General features: G+C 41.2%; 2 protein-coding genes across 4 annotated transcripts in view; one reads left to right on the top strand and one right to left on the bottom strand.

Annotated features, from left to right (window-relative positions):
• Positions 1–261: 261 nt before the first annotated feature.
• On the bottom strand, positions 262–2,579 carry bloc1s2 (biogenesis of lysosomal organelles complex-1, subunit 2). Its single transcript, XM_026305550.2, has 5 exons — positions 2,385–2,579; positions 2,019–2,135; positions 1,764–1,883; positions 1,534–1,638; positions 262–1,047 (listed from the first exon to the last, which is right to left on the bottom strand). The coding sequence occupies exons 1-5, from the start codon at positions 2,536–2,538 to the stop codon at positions 1,016–1,018; spliced, it is 528 nt and encodes a 175-aa protein (XP_026161335.1). The 5' UTR covers positions 2,539–2,579; the 3' UTR covers positions 262–1,015.
• A 953-nt stretch (positions 2,580–3,532) lies between these two features.
• The window catches only part of usp24 (ubiquitin specific peptidase 24), a 29,438-nt gene continuing 18,091 nt past the window's right edge, over positions 3,533–14,879 (top strand). The window contains exons 1-20 of one of the 3 annotated variants that reach the window (XM_026304882.2): positions 3,533–3,985; positions 7,070–7,238; positions 7,477–7,544; positions 7,652–7,795; positions 8,545–8,670; positions 8,986–9,021; positions 9,132–9,197; positions 10,326–10,391; positions 10,715–10,789; positions 11,106–11,264; positions 11,344–11,458; positions 11,590–11,693; positions 11,865–11,972; positions 12,080–12,175; positions 12,288–12,449; positions 13,000–13,089; positions 13,689–13,796; positions 13,880–14,029; positions 14,219–14,350; positions 14,765–14,876. In XM_026304882.2, the coding sequence (XP_026160667.1) occupies positions 3,707–3,985; positions 7,070–7,238; positions 7,477–7,544; positions 7,652–7,795; positions 8,545–8,670; positions 8,986–9,021; positions 9,132–9,197; positions 10,326–10,391; positions 10,715–10,789; positions 11,106–11,264; positions 11,344–11,458; positions 11,590–11,693; positions 11,865–11,972; positions 12,080–12,175; positions 12,288–12,449; positions 13,000–13,089; positions 13,689–13,796; positions 13,880–14,029; positions 14,219–14,350; positions 14,765–14,876 (2,365 nt within the window). In that variant the 5' untranslated portion in view covers positions 3,533–3,706. The remainder of the gene's footprint in view (positions 3,986–7,069; positions 7,239–7,476; positions 7,545–7,651; positions 7,796–8,544; positions 8,671–8,985; positions 9,022–9,131; positions 9,198–10,325; positions 10,392–10,714; positions 10,790–11,105; positions 11,265–11,343; positions 11,459–11,589; positions 11,694–11,864; positions 11,973–12,079; positions 12,176–12,287; positions 12,450–12,999; positions 13,090–13,688; positions 13,797–13,879; positions 14,030–14,218; positions 14,351–14,764; positions 14,877–14,879) is intronic. The other 2 variants (XM_026304881.1, XM_026304883.2) reach the window with 2 other exon arrangements.

The raw sequence follows: 14,879 nt of genomic DNA, 5'->3' as shown, positions 1-14,879 counted from the left end.
ATTCCCCCTTTCCTTCTAATTGTCAAGAATGTTTTTTTTTTTTAATGTTTCCCTGTTTGCCTCACTCTTAGCAAAGTTTTTCTTCTGAAAATGCTGGAACGCAAAACTCATTCAGTCATGTCAGTTATCCAATACAGATATATGTGATAGACCAACAACATATTGATTCTAGTGTTTATGGTGGTGCAGGTCTGCCATCTGCTGTTAGCAGTAGGTTCATTTTAAGGAAACAGTCATACAATAGGATGCATATGCCCATCGTGGTTTGTTTACAAAGCCTCCGGTGTTTATTATCCCAAAAAAAAACACCTAATAGTTCCAATCAAACATTCTTTTTAAACAGCAAAGCTTATTCTACACAGCTAGTGAAATTTACAGCTGCCCTCTATGCAATAGTTTTTTTATACATATATATATATATATATTTATAAAATAAATGTTTAAGAAGAAATAACCCCAATTTGTGTTATCAGGCTACTAGTGTTAAGCAGATCTATTTGCCTTAAATTGTCAAAGCTGGAGGGCTGGGAGACTACTAATCTATTAAAGGCAAATCAAGTCCATCATGTAAATTATCCATATACAACATAAGAGTCATTTTATACTCCACTGGTGCTAGTACATGTCAGCCTGCTGTGTTTTTGTTTAGTAGCAGATTAAGGTATTCTGACTTCACAGCTTAGTTTGAATATGGTGATAAGTGGATAGGTTTATTCTTCATAAAGTTTTTCTGCAAAAGGTTGTAGGTATATGCCATATGTTCTTGTACACCTTGGCAATGATACTGGAGTTAAGTCTAAGCCAAGCACTGCAGTAGTAATTTATGTGCTTCCAGCTGTTTCCTCCTTGGTCCTTTCTAGGTGTCATAATGGCTGTGACTGTTTGTTGTTTCAGTCTCAGGTCACATCCTCCCTGCAGCTCCTGGATCCAATGGCAGGGGGAAAAAAAAGTAGCCGAGGCCGGATAAAAGAAGGTGAGAAGGCACCATAACTCTCAGTATGCCTCTTACTTCTCCTCATCGCTTCTCCAGTTTTTTGAATCTGGCCTCTGTAAAAACAAGGAAAGACAGGATTTTTCACTCTATAGCCAAAGGCTATAACAAAAGAAAAAAAAGCAACCCTGCTTCCTAAAGTTCAAAGGCAACTTGTTCAGGTAATCTGCCTTGTAAACTGCAAAGTACAAAAGTTCAGTTCAGGAGAGGTCTGTGGTATTACAGCGCCATCTGCTGATAGGCTTCATAATGCTTTGCAACATGAGCCGACAAGGCAGCACATACCAGATGAGATGGAGACTAATGTTCTGTCATTTAGGGACTGAGGTCCCAGTGACTCTCATAAAGACATACAACAAAACACAGTGAACTAAGGGCGCACACTGTGGAATTCCTAAATTAATGAGAATTAAATTCTTGAATTTGATCTTATTCACTTGTAACATTTATTTTTTGAACTTAAATAGGATTAGTCTCACTAATAATATTTGGGACAAAATATAAAGACAAACCTCTGCAATACTGTACATCAGAAATCTTACCCAGTTTCTTAGAGTATGCATCTAGTTTGTAAGCAGCTTGTTCAAGAGAAGACACTTGTTCCTCAATCTGATTTATCTGGTCCAAGTAGGGCTGTAAGCTAGCATCTAAAGCAAAAACACATCCCATTCAGATCTTAATGACATAACAGTAGAAATAAACTGAAGTAATAAATAAATATAATAATGCTATTTTATGAAGTTTTCATGTTGACATATCATATCCCCCTCACACTTGTTGTTGAGATCCTGCAGGTTACGGCTAATATTGATGCTGATGTCCTTCATTTCCATGTACTTCAGACTGGTTAACTTGTTCATGTTCTCCAGCAGACGGTAATCCTCACAGGTGGCTGAAATATTAAGCAAACATGGAGAAAATGCATGACAGAAAAGGATCCAGGGGAAATGAACTGTCAAGCATAAAGATGACATAAGAAATGACTTCGTGCAGGGAAAATAAGAGAAAGTACAATATGATAAATAACCTGTGAGTTCCCCTTGCAAGAAGATGGCCATCTTTTCAAACATATCGGTGCACAACTCATTGATGTCCGGCTCCGCAGGCTCCACAGCCTCCTCTGCTGTCTCCACACCACCATCACCTGAATAGACCACAAGGAGCATAGCACAAACACAGATCTCGTCAATCCCACACTAGGGGTAACCACAGTGACACTCAATGTAAGAGGCCATGTGGATTGTTATCACACAGAGGACACTTACAGCGTCTTTATAAACAACATGCAGTGACAATGATGGTGTGCAGTGTAGTCCACGTTCATAAAATAAACACTTTACGAGATGCTATTAGCCTTAGCAAGCTACGGAAGCTGAAAGCAAACTGAACTCACTGTTGGTGCTGTGCTTTTTAGGAGCAACCGCCAGGCTTTCCGAGGCGTCCACTGGACCTTCTGCGTGGCCGCTGGAAGTTGCTGCGGGGTTCGGGGCTGCTGGTGCCCGGGAGATGCTGTCCATGGCAGCAGCGTCGTCTCCAGTCGCAGCCATTTTGTTCCTGTTTCCCTCGTGTCACATGAGCTGAGTGTTCACGTGACGTGGGCCCGCCACCACGGCGACTACCCGCGCGCACTGCCACGCCCTTATCAAATGACTGACCTCATAGCTTACCCATGTATATAATATTTTAAAACAACACGTTCATGGCCATTTAAATGTAAATACAGATATAAACGTTTGGGTTGTAAATAGAAAGCCAACACTGTGTTTTTCAGCCAAGCCGTCTGTAGAACTGTTTCTGTGTAGATTCTGCAGTGTGCCACGGCAATAATTACAGATATTTACTATTATGCACTAAAATAATTAAAATGAGTAAGTAAAATGATCACTACATGTGCTAATTAGCCTAACACATTACATTTTAAATGTGTTACAAAAATGGCTTCATATTATATTCCATCTCATTGTATTCTGCTTTACTGTTTTCATTTCGTGATTACTTTACATTTAAAAGCAATACCCTAGAATTAAAGGTGTTAAAGCAGTGTGCTACCTAAGCAGTCACAGAGCAGCAGGACGGAGAGACTATGCCTAGTCAAATGCAGTCTGCCACTTTGTAAGGATCACTTGGGAATGACACCACAGATCATGTAAAATTAATGAAATAAAATTGTATTGTTACTTTAGTGCCTGTGTGTTTATTCAGACATAAAAGTCACAGATTCATACATGCATCACTTATCTTGTATGGTACATATCATAAACAGAGAAGCCAGTTTCCACCAACTGATAAATAGGTGATTTAAAGATTTAATATTCAACGTTTTGCGGCAGTAATCGAAATTTTAAGATTATATTATTTGATTACTTAATATTTACTAAATATGTAGCCTGTAATGTAAATCGGGTTTTTTAAGCTTACGTTGGCCTGTCTACATTCTCAATGTTAATGCACAGAAAGCTAAAATTATATTTTGATGAACAGATTATAACCAAACCAATTATTGCAACGCCCAGGACACTTCGCCTTTACGGTGCGCGCTCCCGTAGGGAGCGTGTGGTCCTCGGCAGCAGATCTCGCCATAACACCTGTGTGTTGTGGGAAAGTCCGATCGTGACAGACTGGCAGCGGCGGACTGTAAACATGGCGGCGTGCACAGCTACAGGGCTGTGCCGAACTCTCTGTTATTACTAGTCCGAAACACGGAGACCCCCAATAATGGAGACCGAGGAGGAGCAGCACATAACGACGCTCCTCTGCATGGGCTTCCCAGACCCCGACGTGATACGGAAGGCGCTCCGGCTAGCAAAGAACGACATCAACGAGGCTGTGGCGCTACTGACGAACGAAAGCCCCGGACTCGGGTATGGATATGAGCCGATGGAGAGTGGGCCTGCCCCCGGCTTGGGCTCGAGTGGAGACGGGGAAAACAGTGGGCGCACAGGGACAGGAGGGTTTGACCCTCCGCCCGCATACCACGATGTGGTGGACAGCGAGGTAAGACCAGTTTGAGTTTGAGTTGTAGAGACCGGGAGCAGAGCGGGCTCGCCCATTTACCAGGCTAAAGTTAGCAGCTACAATGCTACAACGCTGTGCTCCGAGCACACCGTGAGCTGTCAGGAGGGGGGAGGGAATGCTCTCCGGTCACCCGGGACAGGACATGTCACCGGCGAGTGACTGGACAGTCTGTCTGCTAACATGAAGCCCGGCTGCTTAGTTCAATAGGTGGGGGAAACAGCACCTGACAAGCTAACCCAGCTAGTTAGTAGCAGGCTAGCTAACGTTAGGGGCTAGGTTAGCTAACGTTAAGTTACGAGGTGAACGCGCCAGAAACTAAACCGGCACCGGTTAGCAGAGCTGCTAACCGCTTTGGTAACGTTACTGGGAATAATTTCTTCCACTCAGCCCAGCCACACTGCACAGGTTAGTTAGCTGTGGTGTGCTCGGTGTTGGCTGTCAGCTTCCACCGTCCTCATCCCCAGCCCGGACTCCTGCCCAGTGGAACCGGCTCACCGGAGGTCTCACTACATTTTAGCCATTTTGATCTTAATTGTGAGCAGAGCCTCAGCTGCCAGTGTCATTTTCGTGTAACTGATTACCCGTGCTGTGTGTTGACCCCCATATTTCCTGCTTTTGACAGCCCTTTGACGCTTCCTACCACCAGCTTACAGTGTTTGTGTTGTACCTGTAAACAGTTTACTGTCAAATACCTGTCTGGATAAGACATGACAGGACTCCTTTGACTCACACCTGGAGGAAATTTACATGAGGCTGTTTGCATTAAGCAGCTTCACCTCAAACCTGTTGCTTTCCTAAACCTCTGATTGTAGGTGTCATCAATTGGGAGCTCAGGTTTCCTATGAAGGCACAAGTTTTTTTTTATTTTGCAAGACTTATTTAGACTTTCAACTACTTGTTCTTCTTGTATGCTATCGCTGTTTGAGCGGCTGTGATTTAGGTCAACAGATTAGAAATAAACTACTCTAGCCCCCAAACCTGTGGATCATTTCCTTTCGTTTCTGTCTTAGTATTTCATCATCACTGTGTCTGTCAGTGCAAACAACAATTGACATTTACACTATGCAGCAAACAGCACACGCTTGCAGGTCTGTTTAAATAATGACCCTCTTTTTAAAGATTTGCTCATTAGGGCAATGTTACAAACTAAGTCAGGTCAAAATGACTCCTCTTCTCGGTTTGTTAAATGCCTTCAAAAGCACCCAAGTATGTTCATATGCTGAGGAGGTCTAATGTAAACCTATTTGAAAATATCTACCCAATCTCAACATACTTTGGAATAATTATAATTAGTGCAGGTTTGCAACTTTAGTGTAAAGCATTAATTCTCCCATGTACATTTTCTAAGCATCTAAAAAATAGTGCTTGTCTTGCATGACAGTCATTTCAGAAACATGCAATTTAAGCTACAAGCAAGTGCTTTATTTCCTTTTTTTCTGTCTCACAATCTGCTGTGTTTGTGCTGAAGCGACATGTCATAGGTCTTCGGCCTCATGCTATGCTCCTAAATATAGCCCTGCAGTCTGCCTGACAGATACACACCAACACATTGCAGTTTTTTCAGGGAGTTCCAGGAGTCTTGCAGGGTGCATAGTAACAGGGTGGCGCTGAGTTACCTCATCGTCCTGTGCAACCACATGCAGACATATTGTGCCTTTGAGACTTGAACCTTTCCCTAAAGGCTTTAGGTCTTAAAACACTGAATGCTTTGCAGCTTATCAGCACATTTGTTTTGTGTATTTATGGTGATTTGTGAGAGGTTCTGTTTATTGTCCATAAAAAGAAGGTCTCTTCCATATGTCTTTGTTATTTAATTCAGAAGAATACAATCTTATGTTCAAGTTAAATTAACAGTGAGTTTTGATTTGGTGATTCTGCCAGTAATGAAATGTCTCCTCTTTGCTGCTCTTTGAACCTGTACTGGTGTTAGGTTAGGTTAGAGTCTCTGTCTAATCCATCTAGCTGTCTTTTCTAATTTTCTTAGAAAGGGAAGGGGTGAAACGTGATGCTCCTCTGGTGCTTTCCCCTCTCCATCCCACCACCCTGTTCTCCTCTTCTTAAAGTCCGGGCCATTACCTTCTACATATGTCTGAACACACTGACCATTTTATATGCTGATGTGTGAAGATGTATTCAGAATGGTAAGACTTGCCCTGACTTTACAGTATTAATATTGATACGGTGCAGTGCCCACAGGTAAAAATGGACAAACAAATTGTGATCGTTTTGGTCTGCTGAAATGTTCCACTGGTGAGTACTAGTACAGAGGAGAGAGTTCTGCGTTTGATCATGAATATTCAAATTGACTCATGAATATGTAAGAAACCATAGAATGTAAATAATTTAAAATATCCTTTGTCTGTTCTTGCTTCTACCACATATAGTCTTAGACTTCACTGCCACTGGACATTTATCTCTCATGGCAGCATAAGGCTAAACTTGAATTTGGCATTTAAAACCACAGATTAAGAAGGTAAAAAGGTTGACTTTGAAAGAGTTGTGTTTCTACTTACCTTTTCAAAACCTCTTCACATATGGCAGCAAAATATGGGTAGCATCATATTGGTAATAAGACAGTGTCATGTCATGTGGCACAGTATTCATTATACTTGATTACATACTGTTATGACAAAGCCCATTGAGAGCTACTGTACTGTTTTCAAATTCCTTGCATGTGAAACGTACCAGGCAATAAAGAGAACTGTGATTCTTAACCTCTTGCACACTGTCTAACACATCATGACGTCAGTGCTTTAAAACAAGCACCTGCCTGTATTTGTTTGGAAGGTGCCTTGGGAGGAAATAGAGGGACAAAATGATGCAGAGATGAAGGGCAGCTCACAGCGGAGAGGACGCACTTTCCAAAGGACTGCAATTGTTGTGCTCCCAGAGGAATGAAAAGAATCAAGCATTATTTCTGACTTTATCATTGCTAGAAGCCATGTGTATTGTCCTCACACAGAGGACAGTTGCAATGTCAAAACAATGAGATCAGCCGTGTGAAACAAAGTCACCCATTGCCTTGCATTAGGTTGTAATCTGGTCATTTATGTGTGTTTACAGAAGAGCAACGATGAGAATGGAAACTGCTCTGGTGGTAGCATGGAGTTCCCCACCACCAATCTGTATGAGCTGGAGAGTAGAGTCTTTACCGATCACTGGTCCATCCCTTACAAAAGAGAGGAGTCCCTGGGCAAGTGTCTTATTGCATCCACCTGTCTCGCCCGGCATGGTAAGACTGTGTTTGTCAGGAGGAATCTTTGTGTCTTAAACTCAGTGCTCTTCATCTGCATTATTGGGTTAATTATGTGGGTAGGATTTTTTTTTCCCCCACATGTTATTTTGGACACTTGTGTTACATGGCACAATCTGTATCTACTTCGTCACAGCCGTTTGTTTGTTTTTTTTGTTTGTTTGGTTTTTTTTCTAAGTTTATGTGTGCAATAAAGATGCATCACCCTCTCCGTCAGGTCTCGCTGATGCTGACGAGAACTGCAAGCGGTTTATGGATCGGTGCATGCCGGAGGCCTTTAAAAAGGTGAGAGATAAAGAAGGAGAGCTCTAAGTGACTGTGTAGTACTTGATTAATTTACATGCAATTTCACTGCTTTCGTCTTTTCTGCTTGCTTCGTTCTCTCTTCCTAGTTGCTGACCAGCAGTGCCGTGCACAAATGGGGCACAGAGATTCACGAAGGAATCTATAACATGCTCATGTTACTGGTGGAGCTTGTTGCAGAGCGGGTCAAGCAGGACCCTGTACCTGTAAACCTGATGGGTGTCCTGACTATGGTGTGTTCTCTCTCTCTCTGTGTTTTTCTTAATATTTGTCTTTTAATACTTTTATACTAGCTTTTTGTATCCTTCCTAGACATGGTTTTAAATTTTGAAGTGATTGTATTACAGTAAACCCCCGAAGTTCGCAAGGCTCACATTCCTAGAGCACCTGCAAATTGTGAAAAAACGCAAATTTTGGATGTGTTCAAAAAATGCCTAAAAATGCCTATTTTATTTTCAAATTCATCTTAATACATTATTAGTAAATAAATTAGTGACCTAAATTATATTGTTCTTAATAATTTAGCATTAAAACGCATGAAAAATTATATATTGCCACGAAAGAAGGCATAAAAAATTGCGGAGGATATTTGCGGTGTCTGTGATATTGCGGGGGTTTCCACAAACAAATATTAGTTAGGTTCTAAGGAAAAATCCGTGAACGACTGGGGCCGCGAGCTCTGAAAAGCAACTTCGCCGGGGTATAGTGTATCCTTGAAAATAGAACACACGAGAAATAAACTAAATCTCAGATATGTTTAACCAGATTTTAATTTAGATTGTTTGTCAGGTTTTGATCATTAACATGGTAGATTATCAAGTGATGCCAGTAAAGCCCCTTGATACTACCTTTGGGTGTAAAGATTCTGTAAAAGGTTTGCCAAACAAGAATTATGTGTTTTGTCCGTTCCCTCAAAATCAGGGATATGTAGTTGAAACGTGTTTGGAGTATGTATTAATGGTTTGTTTGTTGTTGCGGCCAGGCCTTCAACCCTGATAACGAATACCATTTTAAGAACCGAATGAAAACCTGTCAAAGGAACTGGGCTGAAGTTTTTGGAGATGAGGCCCACATGTTTGCCGTCTCTCCTACCAACACTTATCAGAAGGTAAGGGAATCCCCATTTGTCTTGATTCTTTATTTACTTCTACTACCGTCCAGTAATATTTAAGTGTACGTGCCCGTTTTTCCAAATGCACTTGCAAGTATGTAAACATGTGCTAATGTTTATATATACACTTCCTTATTCGACTTTGTTTATGGCTCATATTCATGTTCACAGATAAACGAGTTGGTCTGTGCTATGGTACAGGGGCTTAACACAACGTGTGACTGACATGCAACAGCTGTCAGAAAATTTGCTATTATCGGTGTGTGTGTCATTCCTGAATAAACCCCCTAAAAATACATTTATCTCTTTCAGGAGCCTCATGGTTGGCTGGTTGATTTGGTAAATCAGGTAAGTAATGAGCAGCCACCAAAATATTGTCTTCATGTACATTTGCCTCAGTTGTATTAGTTTTACATTTCATGTGTCATTTCCTCTCTTTTTTTTTTTTTTTTATCAAGTTTGGAGAGTTGGGTGGATTCACTGCTATCCAGACTAAACTGAACACCGAGGAAATCGAGATAGCAGTAAGACCAACCTTCCTTGTTTTCTCGTTTTTGCTTTCCTTACAAATGGCCTGACATATCTTAAGAGTGAAATAGTTCCTCCCCTTGGTGCTGGATTAAGAGGTGGACCATAGACAGACTGTGAGACAGCCTATACAGGCAAAAGGTCACCATGTTAATCCACACTGCTCTCAGTTGTACTGTGCTGAATGTCTCCCTCTTTTCCCCTCTCAGTAATACTCACATGCACACAAACACTCTCTCATCCTGCTGCTGTGTGATGGTTTAAATACTCGGTTGTGTTATGTGTTCTGAGGCATCCTTGTACTGATGCTTCCTTCTGGGAACCTGGCCGGAACCACCGCAGTGCATAGCCATTGATTCAGTGTATGTGCGCATACATGGACACACTCTCTGTCTAACCATTAGCATATTAATAAAGCAGCCACTGGTTGCAGACCACTGTTGCAATCTCCAGTGGCAGCGGGAGCTGAGTACAGTGTGTAAGCTGTCAGATACATAATATACTCCAAGCACAGGAGAGAGAGATGGTGATAGTGAAAGAAAAAAAGATAATGGGAGGAGTGTTCCCCTCTCTGCTGACTCCCAGGAGTGAGTCATTCATTTATCTGCTTTGAGTAGGAAGTCAAGTGCAGGGGGGGTTACACTAAGTGAATAGAAGAAGAAGGTGGAGGAGGAAGCCCAGAGGCAAAGATAGAGGAAAGTCAGTCAGAAAAAAAAAGACAAGAACACAGGAACCATTCATTGAGCTTTCTGTGATTTAGCTCTGAATGACAAATGACAGCTGTGCTCCAGTATTGGAAACTCACCCACACATCTGTTTGTGCTCTCTACCTCACATGCAAACAGTGAAAACACAGTATCAAGTTAAACACAGTGTGACCTCTAGCCTAAAAGCAGTATGTACTGCTGTTGTGTGCATCTGTTTTAATAGGCCATCATAAGGGTCTCCCATAAGAACATCCCATTCACTTGACTCTGTTGGACAGATAATGTTGACACTCCTACCAAAACAGAAGGACAACATGAGTAATGCTTATGATAGTCAACAGCTGGTGTTGATAAATTGGTTTCATTTTTGGTCTGTGCTATGCCTGAGTTATTCTGTGTGTGTGTTTGCCTTCACAGTATGTATCAGCTCTGGTCCAGCCTCTTGGTGTATGTGCAGAATACCTCAACTCCAGCCTTGTCCAGGTGAAAAATCCCATCTGTACACCCATTATGACAGCAAACTGAGTCTTAGTTCAATATGCTGTTATATTATTTGTCATTTAATTCCATTAGTTCCACTGCTGCTACTGTGCAATACTACTACCTATTTGTTTAAATCCTTACAAACATGCTGTCATTTTGCTTTCTGTGTAAATTATCAGTTGTATATCAGTTTTGTGTTTCTTTATGGTCCTCCAATCTGATTTATATTCTATTTTTATTTGCTGCATCTTCTTACTGTTTTGCCGCTGCAGTGGCCCATTGTCATCACAGGGATCAACAAAGTTTCATATTGTTTTTCCTAGCCCATGCTTGATCCAGTCATCCACAAGATGATCACATATGTACAGAACTTGGAGGAAAAGGACCTTAAAGACAAGGTAATGTTTTAGATTTTCTTAAATTTATGGTGATAAGGTATATCTGTGTATCTGTGCACAGAGTCAAAATGCTCTGAAAGCTACAGCATCTCAAAAGATAAGTCAGTGAAGATTTACATGATGAGCAGTGTTAACTGGCTGCCCCATACAACATTTAATTAAATAATATATATATGCTTTAGAGCTAAAGATGTGTCATCCAATGTAATGCTTTTGCAGGAACAAAAGGATTTATTTTATTCTAGATTTAAGAACTTTTGTTTGATGATTGTTACCAAGATGCTATAATCTACTCGTTCATGTCCTATAACCTTAGCGTCTGGTGAGCATCCCAGACCTGCTGTCGGCCATCAAGCTGCTGTGTATGAGGTTCCAGAGGGACCTGGTTACAGTAGTGGATGACCTGCGGCTGGACACCCTGCTGCGAATGCTCAAAACCCCCCACTTCTCCACCAAGATGAACTCCCTCAAAGAGGTCAGCTCTTATAGGTTCAGAACTTTCTGAGTGATTCAGTCAGGTTTTTCTCTTATTACATATACATTCTGTCTCTCAGGTGACAAAGTTAATAGAGGAGAGCACGGTGTCTAAGACAGTTAAAAATGCCATTGACACGGATAAACTCCTGGACTGGCTTGTAGAGAACTCAGTTCTGTCAATAGCACTGGAAGGTAAGAAAGTATATCAATACAGCACAAGGTTGAGTTTTACAGATGGCTTTGCAAAACACCTAGACAAACAAAAAAAATTGTCTAAGGTCGGCTGTACTCACTGTGATGCATTAAATATTTCTTTGTTCCAGGTAACATTGATCAGGCTCAGTACTGTGAAAGAATTAAGGGAATCATTGAGCTGCTGGGGAGTAAACTGTCTCTCGATGAACTCTCCAAGATCTGGAGAATACAGGTCAGCACCAGTGTGTACAGCAAAAAAGGCTTTTGTCTGGTGTGATTACAGATTCAACGGGTTAGATATTTGAAAATGATAAATTGAGCTGTATGTTTTCTCATGTAAGTGCATATTTGTGAGATTGGGACAATGCCAATGGATGTGTTGTTTCTTGTGTGTGCATTTCAGGCAGGCCAGTCATCAACTGTGATTGAAAACATTCATACAATCATTGCTGCTGCTGCTGTGAAGTTCAGCTTTGATCAACTCACCCACCTCTTTGTGCTCATACAAAAGGTCATTCTTGCAGCGTTTCTGGGCCTGAGATTTTAAAGAACACATAAATAAGAAGTGGCACATATGTATGCATAGTATTATTACTAAAGTGTGTCTATATTATTTAGAGCTGGGAGGTTGAGAGTGACCGTGTGAGGCAGAAGCTGCTCAGTCTGATCGGGAGGATTGGCAGAGAAGCTCGCTCTGAAACCACAACTGGAAAGGTAAATCTGTAATTGTGTGAAGGCCACAGAGAAGGAGTATACAGTATGTTAGGTTTCATTATTAAAGAGTAGCCTTCAGTCTGAATCATCTTGTGTTTGTGTGTCTGTTTAGGTGCTGGAGGTGCTTTGGGAGTTGGCGCATCTCCCCACCCTGCCTACCAGTCTGGTTCAGCAGGCGTTGGAGGAGCACCTGGGGATCCTCAGCGATGCCTACGCTGTCAAGGAGACGGTGAAACGCAGTTACATCATAAAATGTATTGAGGACATTAAGAAGGTGAGACAAACATGCTCTAGACACTCAGTATTATCCATATATATGTGGGGGATAGTGCAAATTTTGGTCTAGTGTTTCACTGGGCTATATTTATTTTTTGTTTCTTTTTTCCTATTCTAGGAACACAGGCTGTTTATAATGCAGCTCAAAAGTGCACTCAATAAGAGAAACACTACAATGCAAGTTTAGAAAAAAAACAAAAACCTTTAATTCCTTTTCTTGGTTGTTTCAATCCCCCAGACAATTCCATAAAGACCAACTGCAGAGAACGAGGTCATCCTCAGATGACCGTCTCTCTCTTTCTATGAGTCACTTAGGCTTTTGTTGATCTAGCAGCTAAGAAACTAATCTTCCATAATAACCTATAGGTCACATTTGAACAAAAGTAGGATTTAAAAATAATAGATTTATTAAACTTGTCACGTGAAGGGGAAGTGTTTAGTAAGTGTAGTTGAATGGTTATTAGCAAGTAGTATGCAAGATTTTATCTTGACCCCCACCAAAAATACATTCACAAATGTCCCACCTTAAATAAAATGTATGTTTCTAGACTCAGGAGCAAAGTGAAAGGAAAAGCAGTGACACTCAAAGCTCATTTCTTGCTGGGACTTGGGGCAAGAAGAAAACTAGCTCTTTCAAAGTAAGATAAGAAGCTTGTCTTATTTACCAACCTATGTCCTGTAGCTGCTTCACACCTGCCAGCTAATCGTGGAGAAGGGCTTGACCACAAAGGGGTTTCATTGGTCTCAGGTTAATCATTTTACACTTGTAACATGAGGTAGTTTAACCAGGCGTATGTTGATCTTCTGCTGTGGCACTGGCTAAATATTTACACAGTGGTGTTGATTTTGTTGTGGGTGAGAGCTGACTGAATTAATTAAATGATTTAGCTACTGGATGAGTGGTCAGCTTTGGTGGAAGTGCTAGCGCCATTACTCATACAAAGAGAAAGGTAATCAGAGCCAGGGTTATCCAAAAGAGGAATGTGTTGACCTTTAAATGGTTGTAAGAGAGCAATTACACTGTTTGTCAAATGCTTCACATGTCTGGCTCTGATTTTCTTTCTCGTGTTTACACAAAGCTTACAGTGAAAGTGCTGGGTCTGAGATGGTAAAGCAATGATGGATAATGAAATGTGATTAGTAACAACCATCACAGATCACTGTTTTTGTAGTGTGTTTTTGTGTGCTCATTCTGCTTAAGGGGGGTATCTGACTTAACTTGTGTGTGTCTCAACAGGCTTCTCAGCAGAGCAGTCCTCAGACAGTCTGGGTTGTTCCTGCTCTCCGTCAGCTTCATGAGATCACCCGTTCTTTCATCAAGCAGACCTATCAAAAACAAGACAAGGTAACACAAACAAACACACATGCCCTCATAGAGATACTATCACTGTAATGTTGCTGTGTTAACCTGTCACTGCCTCCTCACAGAGCATAATCCAGGACTTGAAGAAGAACTTTGAGATTGTCAAACTGATCACAGGATCTCTTGTGTGCTGCCATCGACTCGCTGTAACTGCCGCAGGAAATAATGGCCTCTCAGGCTTGACTTTGGTCGATGGTCGATACACCTACCAGGAGGTTTGTCTATTTTTATTTTTATTGATGAGCTTTACATTTCTGTGGAACTCATACAAATGATTTATGATACAATTCATAATTCGACATTGATATGAGAATTTTTATCTAAGTTGGATTAAATTGGAAGCAATGAGACATAGCTCTGTGTTTGAGGGTCAGCATGACATGTCTCTCTCTGACTGTGTTTAGTATCTGGACAGCCATCTGCGCTTCCTGGCCTTCTTCCTCCAGGAGGCCAGCCTCTACCTGGCCTGGAACAGGGCCAAAGAGCTCTGGGAGTGTCTGGTGTCAGGGCCAGACATCTGTGAACTCGACCGTGAGGTATGAAGACAGTTATGCAAATCATTGCTTTTCGTTGATCATTTGTTTGCGATTGTTAAGCACCTTCTTCTGGTTGATTGCTCTAGATGAGCAAAGGGAGCAACTCAGTAAGACAAGTATAACAAATGAAGACTTTATCCAAGTTAAGGTTAAAAGAGCATTTGTAGGTTTTAGATTTTGGATTATGATCTAGTCTCAGAAAGAATAAATTATGAATTAGTGTCTTCATAGTGGCCTCTAGTGGTGAGATTGCAGAATGCAACCTTCTGATTTTAATTAAAATCTTTCACTGGCCCTGAGCACCATTCTTTTGTCCTATTTTGGAGTCTCGTCTTTGTAGGTGAGTTTAGACTTTTTCCTGTGTTCATATTCAATTGAAAGAAGCTGAACCATTGTATGTTTTGATGCGAGCAGATGTGTTTTGAGTGGTTCACCAAAGGACAACATGACCTCGAGAGTGATGTTCAGCAGCAGCTCTTCAAGGAGAAGATTTTGAAGTTGGAACCATATGAGATCACCATGAATGGTA

This window comes from Mastacembelus armatus, chromosome 4, assembly GCF_900324485.2.
Source record: "Mastacembelus armatus chromosome 4, fMasArm1.2, whole genome shotgun sequence".
Classification (NCBI taxonomy): Eukaryota; Metazoa; Chordata; class Actinopteri; order Synbranchiformes; family Mastacembelidae; genus Mastacembelus; species Mastacembelus armatus.
Note: the sequence above shows the minus strand (reverse complement) of the source record. Positions and strands in the feature narration are given on the sequence as shown.